This window comes from Dasypus novemcinctus, chromosome 6, assembly GCF_030445035.2.
Source record: "Dasypus novemcinctus isolate mDasNov1 chromosome 6, mDasNov1.1.hap2, whole genome shotgun sequence".
Taxonomy (NCBI): Eukaryota; Metazoa; Chordata; class Mammalia; order Cingulata; family Dasypodidae; genus Dasypus; species Dasypus novemcinctus.
This window is the reverse complement of record NC_080678.1, coordinates 9,641,430-9,654,121: the sequence shown is the minus strand read 5'-3', so window position 1 is coordinate 9,654,121 and position 12,692 is coordinate 9,641,430. Positions and strand designations below refer to the sequence as shown.

Below are 12,692 nucleotides of genomic sequence, written 5' to 3'. Positions count from 1 at the left end.
CCCAGGATTCTAAGGCCAGGGAATTCACGGTCTCTCCCTCCCCTCCCACCGCCCCTTCTCCCCAGCTTATGGAAGTTTGTTGTTGGTGTGCTATGTTGAAGACAGTGCATGTTCATTAAAAACATTTTTTAAAAAAAGGATTCAAGATATACAGATTAGTGAAGAGAAAAAGAAGAGAAAAAAGTGCAGTCAGAGACCCTGTACCAGGAAATGCACTGAATACTTCATACAGGGTCTTTCATTCCGGCCTGGTGGGGCAGGGAGGACCTGTGAGAGGGTCACTGTCACTAAATCAGGGTTGAGGGAACTGAGGGTCCAAGGTGACTCACCCAAGATGGCACCGTCACTGACGCAACCAGAATTCAAACTTGAGTTGACCTGATCTGCAGGCTGGCCTTGCCAACGCCGTTCCTGGTCACCAAAGCTGGCCATTAACAACTTCCCATCAGTCTCTGCAAGTGTCTGCCTTTCTGCAGAAACACAAAACAACAAATGTTAGCAGAAAACGCAAATCCTTAGATGATCCCAAGGGCTGCCACAGCTTCTAACGTTCAAGGAGGATGGAACCTAGAGACGCTCCATCACATCTATTCATTAAATAAATGTATGAAAGGGCAAAGACCTTTACAACTAAATCACCAAGCATGTTTTTCAACTCCTTATTTCCCAGAAAATTTACAACTTTAAACATAAACAGAATGAAATGAGTTAAATCTAACTATTATGTGAAAACAGCAACATACCACATAGAGAAAGGAATAATTTCAAGTGACTTTATAGCATAGTCCTCTGAATATACATGGTTAGTGGACCTATTTTCAGGACAAAAAAAAAAAACATGCAAAGGTATCTTAAACTTATTCAGTCATTTTTCTGTTGCCAGTAATAACAGTACAGTTATTTTGAAACCATTTTAGCTATACTGAAAGATAAAGTGAGAATTACAGGGAACAAAGATTTCCAGGGTAAGAGAAATAAGAAACAGGTATAAGGGAAAGTGTGACATTTGGATTAGAAGTAAATATTAAGTCAGGATTTATAAAATGCATTTCCTACTCTGTCCATTTAAAACATCTAGAAGCTCCTTCCCTGGAAAATGAGGCCCTACTCCCATGTTTTGGCTTCTTAATACTACTGCCCATGGAAGGGAACCAGAGCCCAGTGTAGACACAGCTGATTCAATGTCTCAGCCAACAACAGCACAAAGTGAGTCTGGGACAGCTTGTGCCAAAGAAGCATCAAAGGCCAGTAGGGCCATGTTAGAAGGACACAGGATCCTGCTAAAGGAACACTCAATAAAAAAATTCCAGACAACACTAGCATCAAAAAATAATTTTTAGAAATACATGAAATATAATTAAATTTTATTAAATCATTTAAATTAAATACAATAAAATTCCAGAGTCCACAGTGATACTAAATATATTTAAAGAGAAAGCCAACAAAATAAAAGCTTACTGTGACTAAAATGGTGGCTTCAATAATACTGTACTCTTAAAATCGCTTCATAAAGGAAAAGAACCATATGATTATTGTGCCATTCTAATAGAAACTGTAGTTCAGGGAAAGCAAATAAGTCCAGTTGATGACAGAAAGCCTTTAAAAAAAAAAAAAAAACAGAAGAATGCCAGTTAATGGATTTGGAAGAAATGACAGAATAGAAAATGTTCATTCTGCAACTCCCCATAGAATAATTGATTCAGGCAGAGACCATCTACGCCTAATAAAATCATCAGCAATTCTTCCTTTACCTGGGGAACTGATTTTTGCTTTGTGCCCAAATATCCCCCCACAGGTGAGCTGCCGATGGCCTTCACAAGGAGCCATTAATATGTGGCTGTCACCACCTCAGCCCAATGACCAGACTTCACATCCCTGCCAGTCCATCATCCTGAAATTAGGTACCTCTTGACATGGGACTGTAAAAATATTTGACCCGAATCTAAACAATTCTTTACACCTAACTTCCAGTGTAAAGGAAATGTAAGGGATAGGGTAAGTTAAACACCTCTGGGAGGAAGCAATCAGACAAATCCAGAATGTGGGATTTTGGTGAATCATTAAAATTAAATACAATAAATTTACAGAGTCAATAATACAGTATATGAAGTACTAATACAGTAAATAAAGCTTTTCCACTGCTTCATATCAAGAACAGGGGTAGCATATGTGAGTAGGAGAGTGTGCTTAACATGTACAGAAAGCCAGACTCTAAACTAGGGGTCCATTGTCTATATCAAAGACTCTCAATGACTGAGAAAGGAAGAGAAAGATAGAGACAGGGGGAGAGAGAACCATCAATGCCACGCATTAAGGATTTATGGTGCTACATGCATCATCACCTTCCTTCATCACTATAACTGTAAGCTGGCACAATTCTCCCCACTTTCCAGATGAAGAAACTGAGACTCGGAGCAGTTCAGCGGCTTGCCCATTCTGCTGGGATCAGAGCCAAGATTTGAATGCAGGTTTATCTGTAGCTGAATCTCTGACCTTCTGTTCAACCCAGCTAAGAAAGATCTCGGCTGTCTGTACAAGTCCAATATTGCTTTATTTTTTCCTTCAGTGATGAGAGAAGCAAATTTCAATTATGAATTACCTTGGAATGGTGGGAAAACAGAATACTGTCTTAACTGAGAAACCTAATATGTCAAAGAACTTCACAGGAGCGGGGAGCAGAGATGGGACCACTGACCTCAGGTCACATGGCTGGAGCCAGACTTCAGCCAGAGGTTGGGGAGACTCCCCAGCCTGACTCCCTTTCAGTGTGGAAGAAAACTGAAAATCCATTGTGGCAGTTTAATACTACTTATGAATTCCAAAAAGAGATATTGCTTTATGTTTGTAAACTAGTCTGTTCCTCTGGGCATGATACCCTTTGACTGATTTATTATTTTTGATTGTTTTTTTTTGTAAAAGATTTATTTTATTTATTTCTCTCCCCTTCCCCATCCCACCCCCCCACCATTGTCTGCTCTCTGTGTCCATTTGCTGTGTGTTCTTCTGCATCCGCCTGCATTATCAGGTGGCACTGGGAAGCTGCGTCTTTTTTTGTTGCATCATCTTGCTGTGTCAACTCTCCGTGTGTGCAGCACCACTGCTGGGCAGGCTGTGCTTTTTTTTTTCACACAGAGTGGATCTCCTTGCAGGGCGCACACCTTGCGCTTGGGGTACCCCTATGCATGGGCGCCTCTGTGTGGCACAGCACTCCTTGTGCGCAGTAGCTCTGCGTGTGGGCCAGCTTACCACACGGCCCTTTGACTGATTTAAATTTAAAGGCTTTACATTTACTTGATTAAATCAAGATTAGGGCTTTGATTTGACCACATAATTAGGGCATGCAGAATTGAGTCCCTGCTCCCTTGGTGGGCTATATAAATGGACTTTCAAACAAGAACACAGAAGTAGATACACAGAGAAGATACACAGGAAGAGCAATAGCTCCATAGACACAGCAGAGGCCCCAAGAAGAGAGATGAGCCATTCACCTCATAGTTTACAGCTGGCCTTTTGAAGAGAACAGAGCAGCTGAGTCCAGAAAGAAACAAGCCCCAGGAAGAGAGATGAGCCTTATGCCAGCCTACAGCTGAGACCAGAAGCTGGGATACAGAGCCTTCAGAGGGGAGAGGAAGGCGAAACCCTCACAGACAATCAGGAGAGATCGCCCTCCATCTTGCTTCAACATGTGGCAACAGACTTTGGTAAGGAAGTAATCTTTGAGTTGGACTCTTTAGGGTCTTGTAACTGTAAGCTTTTACCCAAATAAATACCCTTTATAAAAGCCAACGGATTTTTGGTAATTTGCATCAGCACCCCTTTGGCTGACATGCATCCATATATAAAACCATAATTTGGGACATCATTTGAAAGACAAAAACTGCAAAGGCCAAGGACAGTTTTTGTGGCTGCTGCAAATTATCCATTCTAAGACAGATTTTGCACTAGATTTTGGAAGTTTAAAAAATTTCAACAGACGTTTCCAACCAAGTCAGTTCCTGCCAGTCCACTGTAAATATCAGGGAACATGCTTCCCGTGGCGGCCCACGCAGGGGAGGATGAGAAGGAAGGCCACAGAGGGAGGCAGGGCCACGTCCTGGGGAGTCTCAGGCTCACTGGAGCCAACTCCAAGCAGAGTCACTGAGCTGGAGCCGGTCACAGTCTAATTTGGTGTGGGTTTTAGATTTTTTTCTGTTGTCCTGTGACGAATGACTGCAAACTTAGCCTAAAACAATGCCCATCTATTAGCTTGCAGTTCTGTATATCTGTGGTCCAGCACAGGCCTGGCTGGGTTCCCTGCTCAAGGGCTTGGCCAGCTGTTCCCATCTGGAGCTCGGGGTCCTCTTCTGAGCACACTTGCTCAGTTCTTGGTGGAGGTAGCACGGAAGTCCCCATTTCCTGGCTGGCTACCAGCTGGGGGCCACTCAACTTCTAGAGGCTGCTCGCAGTCCTCACGTGTTCCCTCCATCTTTCAGCAGCAATTGTGCATCGCATCCTTCTTGTGCTTCCAAGACTTCTGACGTCTGCTACTGCCAGCCAGAGAAAGCTCTTTGCTTCTAAAGCAAACTGGGTCTGCTTACTTGGGTCAGGCTTACTTGGATAATTTCCAAATCTTAAGGTCAACTGACTCGGGACTTCAGTTACATCTGCAAAACCCTTCACAGCAGTGGCCAGATTGGTGTTTTGTTAAATAAGAAAGGGGAATCTGGGGGACCCTCTCTAGAACTCTGCCCATTCTAGAAAGATCAGCAGGCTGTAATGAGGATATTGTATGGGAGAGGGGTCAGCTGAGCAGCAAGGTAGACTGGTTAGAAGCTGTACAATATCCTGAAGAAAGAGGGTGACAGGAAATGGAGGAGTGGGCTTGGATTAGACAGAAGGGGTTGAGAATCAAGAAGTCTAAGATGACTCTTGGGTGTGGGAGTGAAGTGAGGGAGGAGTCAAGAATGTCCCCCAGGTGTTGCCTTGAACAACTGGGTGAATGATATGGACATTGACCAAGACACTAGAGGAGAAACAGGCTTGGGTTGCGGATGTCAGTGAATTCAGTGAGGGACATTTGAGATTGAGAGGCAGACATCCAAATGGATGATTAAACGTTACAGGATCATCAGTTAATGCAGAAGTTCTCAACCAAGTGTGATTTGGTCACCACAGGGAGAGGAGGTGCTCCAGGCATCTAGTGGAAAGAAGCCAGAGATGCTGCTAAAATTCCACAATGCTTGGGGCAGCAAAGAATTAACCAGCCCCCAATGCCAAGAGTGCCAAGGTCGGGAAGCTCTGAGTTAATGCTGGTAGTTAAAGCCAAAGGAGTAAAGGAGAAAAGGACCCCAAACAGAGCCCCCCGGCTCCTAAGACATCAGTCTTAGAGGAGGACAGGCCAACCCAGGTTCTCAGAAGAACCCAGGGAAGGGAGTGGCCTGGGTCGAACAGTGTCCCTCCAAAATCCACTTGTACCTGGCACCTGGGCAAGCAGCCCTATTTGGAAACAATGTGTTTGCAGGTATAAGATGAAGTCAAGATGAATTCATACTGAAGAGGGGGATTTAAACACAGAGACAAGCAATGAACAGAGAGGAGACCACATGAAGTGGAGGCAAAGAGCTGAGTGATGTGTCTACAAGCCAAGGCGTGCTGAGGGTGGACAGCAGCCCTCAGAAGCTGGGCGGGAAGCATGGGCAGACTCTCCCTTAGCCTCCTAGCCATCCCTACTAACACCTTAATTTTGGACTTCTAACCTCCAGAAATGGAGACAATACAACTTTGCTGTTTTAAGCCATCCAACTTGTGGTACTTGGTTACCGCAGCCCTGCGTAAGTAATACCGGGGCGAGGGAAGTGGACGTGGCTCAAGTGATGGAGCTTCCACCTACCATATGGGAGGACCTGGGTTTGGTCTCTGGGTCCTTCTGGTGAAAAAGAAGAGAAAGTGTGCCTGCACAGTGAGCCAGTGCCCTCGTGAGTGCCTGCGTGGTGAGCCAGCGCCCACGTGAGTACCCGTGTGGTGAGCCAGTGCCTGCACAAGTGAGTCACCCAGCAAGAGGATGACACAACAAAAGTGAGACAAGGGGAGAGTCAAGGTGAAGCACAGTAAAAACCAGGAACTGAGGTGGTGCAATTGACAGGGAACCTCTCTCCACATCAGGCGTTTCCAGGATCGAATCCCAGTCAATCCTAGAGGAGAGAAAATGAGAAGAGAAGACAACACAGACAGCAAAAACAGCAGGGTGGGAGGAGGGGAAGGGGGAAACATAAATAAATCTTTAAAAAATGATAATATTAATACAGGGGGCAAAAGCAGAGGGGCAAGTGGAGATAGTAGAGAAAGGTGGTTACTTCTGTAAGTGCTGCTGAGCAGTCAGGCAGGATGAGGACCAAAAGTGGTCGCTGGAGTTAGGGTCACAAAGGCCACAGGACTCTGTGCCTGTGCAGCTTCAGTCGGTTCGTGGGGTGGACGTCTGCCTGGGGTGAAGGAGGGGTGCCTGAGAGGTAGGGACAGGGTGGCAGCCGACAGAGGCAGCCCTTCTGGAAAGTGGCTGCTGAAGAGAAGCCAGGAGACGGACCCCACCTGAAGAGGGATGTGGGCTGCAGAGAAGACCTGAGACAGAGAGCATCTGTCAGTGCTGATGGGAAGAAGGGGAGTGAGAGGGGGTGCTGGCCGAGGAAGAGGCCCGGGCAAGTGGACAGGGGCCACTGAAATGACACCACTGCTTCACTCGCGGGTCTGGGCGGCAGGGCCACCCACTCTCTGCGGGCTCCAGGGAGGGCTCCTGCTGGCCTCCTCCAGCTCCTGGTGGCCCAGGCAGGCCTTGGCTTGTGGCCACGTCACTCCAGGTTCTGGCTCATCTTCACGTGGCCACCTTCTCCTTGTGTCTCTGGGGAACTGAGTCCAATTGCCTGCATCTCGCGAGGACACCAGTTATATCGGTGCAGGTCCACCCTAATGCCACACCTTAACTAACCACATCCCCAAAAGCCCCATTTCCAAATAAGGCCACGTGCCCAGGTTCCAAGGGCTGGGACTTGAACGTGTCCTCCGACCTCTTTTAATTCAACCCATCACACCGTGCAAGCGAGCACCTCCTGAAACGTTGGCCCAGGCGCCTCACCCTAGGGCCAGGCCTGCTGGGTAGAGAGACTCAGGTGATGAAGGAGAGGGACGCCTCTCCCACTGTGACCAGGTGGGCAGTGCAGGGAGTTTGGTGGTGGAAGGTTAGGGAGACCCAGCCTCAAAGGAGGCAGCAGGGAGGCTTCGAGAATAAAGAAGAGGAGGCATGGGTCAGAGGGTGGGGATGGGGGTGGCCTGTCCAGGGAGACCTGGGAGGAACTCTCGGCAGACCTGAGGGCACAGGGGAAGCCGGTCATGATACATGTACAGACTTTTGACTTGTTATTTTTTCTCCCCAAGATCTTTTTTCTTTTGGAAAAGAAAAAAAAACCCTCTCATCAGAGTTCCATCCAAGACAGACTCAAGTGATAATTTTTTTTTCAAAATGCATTCCATCTACTGAAACTCATTTTATGAGTGCAGTCTGTTAAAAAAAAAAAAGTAAGGGAACAATTACAGTGGAAATGGAAGATGAATATTGAGTTCAGAAAGCAAAGAATGAGGATAAAAATATGGAAATTCATGCACAGCACATAATGTAATAATTTTTATAAAGTAAAATTAAGGAAATCGCACAAAAGTTCATCTGATTTTGAGGTCCTGGAACTCAAAAGTATTAAAGAGTAACAATATTGACAAAAAAGAAGGTCTATTAAAATTAAAAGGGGATTTGGAAAGAACTATCTTTTTTGTCATTACTTTATATTGCTAGGGATGGCCCTAAGTGTTATTTAAAACTCAGTACCTCTGGTTTTATTATCACAGCAGTGGAGTTAATTGTAGATAAAATTAATTCTTCCTTCCCAATTCATTGTGTTAGTCTAGGAAACAAGTGTCTTCAACTTTCAAAGATTTGGACTGTCAGATTCCCCTGCATGGAACCTCAGTCTCCTTCCCCCTTTCCTCTGAGAGCAGGTGCACATCAGTTACCAGGGAAGCCCTGACCGGGTCCTGTGGGGTCTCCCAGTGCAGGCAACCAGCCCATCTGCACGCCTCACATCATCACCCTCTCCCATCATCAATGTCTTGCCCATCACCACCTGGTGGCATCACGGCACTCTGCTTCCATTACCCAGATCGTTTAGGTCAAGGCAAAGCTGCGTGGCTTCTGATGCCCCATCTTCATGCAGCCTCTGCTGGAAAGCTGCCGCCTAGTCAGCGGCCGTTTCCAAATCCCAGATGTGGGAACCAACTCAGACCTGAGGCAAAATAAGTTCTCTTACTGATGGGGAGCGGAGATGTTCATGTGCTCAGAGTGAGCCACTTAAAATTGGGGGTGTTAATGAGCTCAGTGTGCACCACTGACTACTAGGGGGTTGTATTTGTCAGCCAAAGGGGTGCTGATGCAAAATAACAGAAATTGATTGGTTTTTATAAAGGGTATTTATTTGGGGTAAGGGCTTACAGATATCAGGCCATTAAGCAAAAGTTACTTCCCTCACCAAGGTCTATTTCCACGTGCTGGAGCAAGATGGCTGCCGACATCTGCGAGGGTTCAGGCTTCCTGGGTTCCTCCCTTCCTGGGGCTGGCTTCTCTTTCCTCTGTGTGTTTACTTCCTGGGGCTCCAGCTTAAGGCTTTGGCATCAAACTCCAACATCAGAAACCCCTCCAACTCTGTCCTTCGCCATGCCTTTTATCTGCGAGTCCCCACCCACCAAGGGGCTTAACAAACATACTCCAATATGTCTTTTTGGAATTCATCAATAATATCAAACTGCTACAGGGGTGTTTATGTGCTCAGTGTGCCTTAATTACTACTGGGGGAGTTAAAGGGCTCAGTGCGCAACAATTATTACTGGGGGTTGTTTACGTGCTCCATGTATACCAGTTAGTACTGGGCGTGTTCATGAGCTCAGTGTGCACCACGCACTACTGGGGGGGCTATATGCTGAGCTGCCCCGTTCACACTTACAATGAATATCCCTAAGTCCTGGAGACAGACACGTCTGCTGATGGAAGACATTTTCCTCAAGACGCGGTTACTGAAAAGCTTGTCACGTCTACCGAGAACAGTCTGAGTTTACAATTGTTAGATGCACTGGGATTTACAGGGGGGGGGGCGCACCTGCTGGTTTGATCTAAGCCATAGCCTGGTCCCACCAGAGAAACCAGGTGAATGCTGCCCATCCGCCTTTGCCACTGTCCCTGCAGTGAGGGGAGGGGGTCGCGGGCTGGAGGGGAGCCTCTGAACGGTACCTGGGCTCCCCACATAACAGTCCCTTAGACAACAACTTGAAATCTTTGTGAAAGGGGCGAGGGGAGAGGGAGGGCAGCACAGGCCTGCGGAAGTGCCACCCTAATGAACCAATTCCTGTCACTTCTTTCCAGTGTGGCAACAGTGGGACTCTCACTTCTTTGGCTGTTTGTCAAGATGTTCCCTAAATTGGTAGAAATTTGGAATTACAATACGGGAGGCCCACTGGGCTGAACCCCTTCTGGAACGTGGCCCCTCTGACCCCAAAGCCCAAGTTTTTTTCCTCCATCCATCCATGTGCCCGGCCCACCAGCCTCCTCCTCCTCCCTGTCGCGAAACAGGGAGAGGAAGAGGGTTTGGAACTTTGGGTTTGTTTTTTTTTTTTTAAATCATTTGAAATTAATTCGCTTTGCCAAACCACAGCCCCTTGAAATAACAAGACGGGCAAGATCAGGTTTCGCCGCCTTTTGCTCTAACCCCGCGGGTAACTTGTGCGGGGCTGGGGCCGCGCTCCTTTCCGCGGAGCTGTCTTCAGGGTTGAGCAGTTTCACCGCGCCGCGCACAGACAAGTGACCTGCGGTCCGGGAGCCCGGGGAGCTGGGGAGATGTATTCCTGGCACCTGGAGGAGCTGGGTAGGCTGGGGGAACAGGAGGCGCCGGTGAACCAGGGCACCCGGAGGAGCTTTCGCCGCTACCTTCGTGCCCCGCACTCCGTGCCAAGGCCATCTTGCTGACAAGCCAGACGGACCCCAGGCTCCCCGGGCTTGAGAGACGCGAAGGCGTCCCTGGACGGGGGTGGCCGGGGCTTCCCGTGTTGCGACCCTCACCTTGGGTCCAGGAGGCCTCGGTGCGGATACCAGCCCACCGCCGTCGCGCATTTACCGCAAGAGGACTAGGGGTGACTCGGCTGCCATCCCTGCGCGGCTGCAGCACCATGTCACCTGTGAGTTTCATTGCGACTCCTTCCCCAGCAAGGCCAGCTCCCAGCCAGGTGGCCCGAAGACAGAGGGGCCTGGGCGAGGCGAGATTCGGTAGGGCAAGTTCTCCCCCAGGAGAGCTGAGGGGCCGCCGTGGGGATCCGGCTCACCAGCACAGCCATTGGAGACCTGCTGGCGGCACGGTACCTGTCCGAAGGCTCAGGAAAGACAGGCCGGAAGCGGTGCGATCTGCGATCTGTGCGGGCGGCGGGTGGCGAGGGCGGGGCGAAAAGCTGACCCCGGGGCGGAGACCCGCTCCTCCAAAGCTGGCGGGGAAGGGGGCTGGCCCCGGACACTCACCCGGGGTTCGGCCCCGACGGCCTTTAAAGGACAGAGGCGGGTCGGGGCGGGCCACACCCGGGCGCAACTGGCGGCCACGCCGGATGGGACACCCCTGAGCTTCGGCGCCGAGCCGCGGGCCGGGGCGCAGGGGCTGCGGGCCATGGCCGCGTACTGCGACGGCCTGGGAGCCTGCGCGGCCCCGCACGGTCCGGCCCGGGCCGCCGCGCATCCGGCGGGCTACGCGCACGGCGACCTGGGGCCCGGCGGTGGCCCGCGCCTGTGGGCGAACGCCCCCGCGCTCAGCCCCGCGCTCTACGCGCCGGGCCCCGGGCCCCCGCCGCCCTACTCGGCGCCCGGCTGCGCGGCCCCGGGCCCGCTCCTCGGCGCCGCGGGCGGCCTGGCGGGCGCCGACCTGGCGTGGCTGAGCCTGGCGGGCCAGCAGGAGCTGCTGCGGCTGGTGCGGCCGCCCTACTCGTACTCGGCGCTCATCGCCATGGCCATCCAGAGCGCGCCGCTGCGGAGGCTGACGCTCAGCCAGATCTACCAGTACGTGGCCGGCAACTTCCCCTTCTACAAGCGCAGCAAGGCGGGCTGGCAGAACTCCATCCGCCACAACCTGTCGCTCAACGACTGCTTCAAGAAGGTGCCCCGCGGGGAGGACGACCCAGGTGACCCGGACGCGCCCTGCTCCATCCGCTCGGCGCGTTCCCGCCGCGTCTCTGGGTGGCAGCGACCTGGGCGGACCCAGTCTCACCGCACAGCTGCGGGTAGCGAGGTTGGGGCGGGAAGGAGGCGAGGCGGGCGCGGCACGCGCAGGTTCGTGGGTGGAAGCAGAAGGCTAGGTCCCGACTCCCACTGGGTGCGTTTGGGTTTCTGAATCTCCCCCTGTTCCCTCGAGGGAAGAAGCAGGGCGCTTGCCGGCTGCGTGATCTTGGCCGTGGCTTCTCTGCGCCTCGCCGCCCTTAGCTATAAAATGGAGAAGACAGTGTCCGGCCCAGAATTGGGAGGGCGGTTGAGATGCCTTTCTGTGACGCTCTGGAGGCGAGGCTGGTCAGAACCCGCGCCCTTAGCGGCGTGACAGGCAGAGCCCAGAAGGTTCTGCCCCTGCGGCCTGGCCTGGGCCTTGGACGCGGCAGCGCCGCACCTTCCCCTTCCGGGCCTCCCCTTCCCCGGGACTTTCAGGAAGGCCCGCCCTCTTCCCAGTGCAAAGTGTCATCCCGAGGTTTGGGCTGGGCCTGGGGGTCATCCCTCTCCGGAGGGGCTGCTGGGGAAGCGGTTTGGAACGACCCCCACTTGCAGCTGATGTTCTGAGCTGAGCCCCGGCTTCCCCGCAGGGAAAGGCAACTACTGGACGCTGGACCCAAACTGCGAGAAGATGTTCGACAACGGGAACTTCCGAAGGAAAAGGAAGAGGAGAGGGGAGGCGAGCGCGGCGGCGCGCGGGAGCCCGAGAGGAGCCCGGGCGCAGGCGCTGGAGCCCTTGGGCGCCGCCTCCCCGCACCTGCAGGCCTCGCCGTCGCCGCCCGCGCCCGAGGCCGCCGCCTGCTTCTCCCGCTTTACCTCGGCCATGGGCCCTCTGGCCGGCGGCCTTGGCGCCTTCCCCGGGGGCCTGGCGGGTGACTTTCCGTTCGGGCGGCCGTCGGCGTTTGTGGCCCAAGGTCCCCAGGCCCCCTGCCCTGCCCCCGGCTTCACCGCGGGCCCCCAGGCAGCGGCCTCCGGCTTCTGCGTCAGTCACCTCATCTACAGGCGGGAAGGGACCGAAGTTTGAAGATGAGATCCGGCACTGGCCGGGTCCCAGGGTGCTGAGACCCGGGGACAGCCCCGCGTGTTGGCCCTCAGTGGGGCGGGACGAAGCGCGGCAGGCGGGATGCCGGGGCTGCTGGGAGCTGAGCTGCGGGGGGCCTCCAGGTCCCCCAGCCTGCACCCCTCGTCGGGAGGACTACAGGGACACAGCTGGGCAAGGCGGTGCTCCCCCTGGGCCTCCCCGGCCAGCTGGCTTAGGCCACCAACCCACGCACTCTTGGAATCCGCCGTAAAGGGGAGGACAGGCCTCCGTGCTGGTGGGCGCAACGTGTCCTTGGAGGGCACGCTGTGCCCACACCTGGTGGATTTCTACCTCCCGCCCAGCGGGGCC

General features: G+C 52.2%; 1 protein-coding gene across 1 annotated transcript; it reads left to right on the top strand.

The window, feature by feature from the left end:
- Window positions 1-10,718: 10,718 nt before the first annotated feature.
- On the top strand, window positions 10,719-12,436 carry FOXI2 (forkhead box I2). Its single transcript, XM_004479330.3, has 2 exons — window positions 10,719-11,226; window positions 11,893-12,436. The coding sequence occupies exons 1-2, from the start codon at window positions 10,719-10,721 to the stop codon at window positions 12,324-12,326; spliced, it is 942 nt and encodes a 313-aa protein (XP_004479387.2). The 3' UTR covers window positions 12,327-12,436.
- The last annotated feature ends 256 nt before the right edge of the window (window positions 12,437-12,692 follow it).

Coding starts and splice junctions, on each gene's coding strand:
- FOXI2 (XM_004479330.3), top strand. CDS start 10,719: ATGGCCGCGTACTGCGACGGCCTGGGAGCCTGCGCGGCCCCGCACGGT. Junction 11,227..11,892: donor CCGCGGGGAGGACGACCCAG/GTGACCCGGACG, acceptor GCTTCCCCGCAG/GGAAAGGCAACTACTGGACG.